The 3,836-nt window shown below is 30.5% G+C and overlaps 1 protein-coding gene across 2 annotated transcripts; it reads left to right on the forward strand.

Moving 5' to 3' along the window:
- The first annotated feature begins 206 nt into the window (after positions 1-206).
- LOC133800687 (uncharacterized protein PHLOEM PROTEIN 2-LIKE A4-like) lies at positions 207-2,352 on the forward strand. Of its 2 annotated transcripts, none has more exons than XM_062238718.1 (3): positions 207-502; positions 780-895; positions 1,731-2,352. In XM_062238718.1, the coding sequence occupies exons 1-3, from the start codon at positions 248-250 to the stop codon at positions 2,101-2,103; spliced, it is 744 nt and encodes a 247-aa protein (XP_062094702.1). In that variant the 5' UTR covers positions 207-247; the 3' UTR covers positions 2,104-2,352. The 2 variants fall into 2 exon arrangements, with proteins under 2 accessions (XP_062094702.1, XP_062094701.1); XM_062238717.1 differs by having other exon boundaries at positions 208-502; positions 1,728-2,352.
- Positions 2,353-3,836: the final 1,484 nt, after the last annotated feature.

The raw sequence follows: 3,836 nt of genomic DNA on the forward strand, positions 1-3,836 counted from the left end.
AAAATGAGACTTTAACTAATTGATATCACTCCAACCGAATATGAGGATGCAAGTAAGAATAAGAAACAATTGGAAAAAGCATATATACAATTTCAACTCAGAAATAGTATTTTAAAAAAGGTGATTCTATTGATTAGACTATTATAACATAAAATAAACTGCCTAATTAATATGACTGCCACTCTATAAATTCAGGGTTGTGCAATGAACATATTCATGTAAAAAGAAGGGGAAAATAAAAAACTCAATGGGAACAGGGTGGTCACAAAATGAAGCATCTCACTCTCAGTGTCATCAAACAAGCAGTGAAGAGAGTAATAATCCAAAAATTCTGCCAGAAACAAACTCTAGTGGCCACAAGGCCAATACAGAGAAAGCACAGAAATCCATTCATAAATTGGATGAGGTCACAAAAGATGCAGATGTCACCATAGATTACTCCTGCATGAACCAGCTACTGCCCCAGCTCCAAAATGGGATATTTTTGAACCAAAAGAGACAGGTAACCAATTTATGTGTGATACCAAGCTTTATAAATTATTTTCCGATAAGGGTAATGGTCTTGTGGAAACCATTACTTTTGTTATAAATCAATAATGAAAAAAAATATTGAAAAAAATTGATTTATTTCATTAATTATGTGAGGGAATAGTTCAAACTAGTTAGCTTGCGCTTCTTTTAAATCAGTATTTATAATTATCAATTATTTATTTATATTTGTTCTCACATATCTATCATCAAATTGAATTAGCATTATTATATATGCATATATATGGCAGAAGTACTGGATTGACAAGATGTTAGACAATTGCTTTATGGTGTATGCAAGAAATCTGTCAATTACTTGGGGAGAAGATTGTCGTTACTGGACATGGAAACAACAGAAAGATAAAAGGTGTGTTCCGAAAAAAGCTTAATTTATTTCAGTTTTCTGAAACAAATACAGTCGATACATAAACTGAAGTGATTTAGTAACAAATTTCTCTCTATTTTATACTTTTAGCTCTTCAATCTCTCTGATTCTTCTCTATATTTCTATTCTGCTTTCCCAATTAACTGTTTTCCTACCTATATTCTTCCTTTTCTCTTTTCTAACCCTTTTATTCTTCAATCTTCTCCTTTGTAGCTAGTATCATCTAACTTTGTCAAGACTATATCATATAGGTATAATAGAGGCTCAAAGAAGTGAGACCCTGTACAAGTGCAGGAATTGAGTGATTGGATTGGGACCTTTAGCATGAAAGTCCGAGACTATATATCACTCGTTCTACTATCGTTTCATAAATTTCTTTCAAATCTAATCAAACCTAATAATTAAATAGAAGAAAATTGGAGAAGATAATTAACTTGTTAAAAAAATGAAACTTAAATTTGTTGTAAAAATTAAATAATCTACTTTTTTTATTGTATATATAACTTTGGGTAAATTTCAATTAATTGTTGAAGGGAAATTTTATTCTCAATTATGATTTTATATGCATGGTAATTTCATCGTTTCATTTTGATTTCTCCTAATGTAAACTGATTGCAACGTAACAAATTAATTTGACTAGTACGTGTTAAAATTGGAGAGATTATAAGTGAAAGATACAATTGGAATTTTGAATATTTAATTTTATATATTTTCAAAAACGCAAACAATATAATCTGCTTTTTTGTCCAATGATTAACAAATTAATTGACTGTCATTTGATCATAAATTTCAATGTTTCCTACTCTTGATGCAGTAGTGACGAGCTCATCGACGTGGCTCGGCTTATCCAAGTGTGCTGGCTAGAGGTAAATGGAAAATTTGACACAAGAAAGCTGTCACCTGCAACTTTGTATGAAGTAGCATTTGTGGTAATGTTGGATGATTGTGCTTGTGGTTGGAGTTGTCCTGTCAACGTTGGGTTGTGTCTCCCAAATGGAAGCAAGCAAGAACGCAACGAAGATATGATCAAATTGCCAAGAAACCAATGGACTGAGATCACAGCAGGCAAATTTAAAACATCCACTGATCAATTTGGGGAGATCCAATTCTTCATGCATAATTATGATTCGGCCTGGAAAAGCGGGCTATCTATCAAAGGAGTTTTGATACAGACATCCAAATTGTACTGATGATGGCCAACTGTTTTATTCTCTGAAACAAAAATGTCGTAGGATAACTAATAATAATCTTATTATGTATGGTTGGAAACAAAATATTGGAAAACTACTTTATTTTCAGTATCAATATGATAAAAACTTAATGTAATATTGTCACGCTTACACCCAAATAAGATAGTCATTTGAGGGCATTGTAAATTTCCTATGATGGGGAAAGTGGAAAGGAAAGATAGTAATGAAGTTAAAAGAAATTTGAGAGAACATTTTGTCTTGAGTACAATTAGGGAGATTGTTGAGACAAAATCTTCTAATTAACAAATCCTGAAACAAGATAAACAAAAGAACGAGCAAAGTATGACCAAAGAAAGTACCAATAGAGCTCAAACAAAAAATCTATCAAGCAATGCAAAATAATATAACATCACATCAATTAACGTTGCTCTGCCTATATGTAGCCTACATTCATGGGAGGGGAAGCAATTTACTATTTTCAACAAAGTGGTTACAATATATGAGCATCTTCTACAAGTGTTATTATTATTTTTATGTCGTTTAATTAGTTATTTTTAGAGGTAGTAAAATTAAAATAATATTTTAGAAAGTGGTATTATTTAATTAGCTTTTAGAAGTGAAGAGGGAATAGAAATAAAATTAATCTATTATAGTAGTTTCAATAAATTAATTTAGAGAAAACTCTAGAGTTGTCAAGTATTTATTTTGAGATTAAATAAATAAAATATTGAGAAAGATTATTTTATTTATGTAATCAAGCATATTTTAGTTAATATTTTATTTAATAGAAATAAAAGAAAAGAAAAGCCTAGAGTATATAAGGATTTTGGCCAAGGCTTAAATATAGGGAAGTTATGCGTCATTTGAATTTGAAATGGCTATTTTGGAATCATATTTTCCTAAAGAAAATAGTGTACGGCCAAAATCTATTAAGTATAGGATTAAGGGAATTGAATTTAAATTCTCTTGGTCTAAGTGTGAATTCCTTTAATTCTAATATATAATTAGAAGATATTGTTAGTATCCTAGTGCGCTATTAGATTTCGTTTAAGGGTATTGGATGGGTTTGAGTTTAAAAGTTTTTTTATTAATTAATTAAAAAAAATTCTAGAATATTTTAGGGAATTTGGCTAGCACATAGTATTTAGGTGATTGAATTTAAATGTTACTCTTTTTTAATTAATGGAAGAAAGAAAAGCTTTTAGAAAAGATATTGTCAATTAAGATGATTTAATAAGGAGAGTGGATATTTAAATTTGAATTTGTTTATTGATGGTTTAGAGATATTAGCTAAATAATGGCATAAGAAGATATTTCCTAGTATTTTTGTTTGGGTCGATTTTCCCAAGCACGTGGAACTTTGGATGCGGTTCTCTCTCTATGCATTCACTCCACCATTCTCTGTCTTTACCTCCATGTTTACTTTATCAACTTATGGGAGAGGCTTTTTCCACATTCGATCTTTGACAAGAACAATCTTTGACAAAAGCAATCTTTGATGAGAACAATCTTTGACAAGAATCAATAGTGGGTACCTGCAATAAAACTCTCTGATGCTTAAGTCAGTTCTCACTCTATATTTTTATAAAGTAATAGTATAGTAAAGACTCATAAAGAACTCATCTTGCTTTGAGTGATATCAGTTATTTATAGCCAAAGAATGGCAGAAAGAGATAAGAAAGACTTGTTGTTATTGGTACACCTGTCCACCCCAAGTTTTGTTTCCCGCCAAA

This window comes from Humulus lupulus, chromosome 9, assembly GCF_963169125.1.
Source record: "Humulus lupulus chromosome 9, drHumLupu1.1, whole genome shotgun sequence".
NCBI classification, from domain to species: domain Eukaryota; kingdom Viridiplantae; phylum Streptophyta; class Magnoliopsida; order Rosales; family Cannabaceae; genus Humulus; species Humulus lupulus.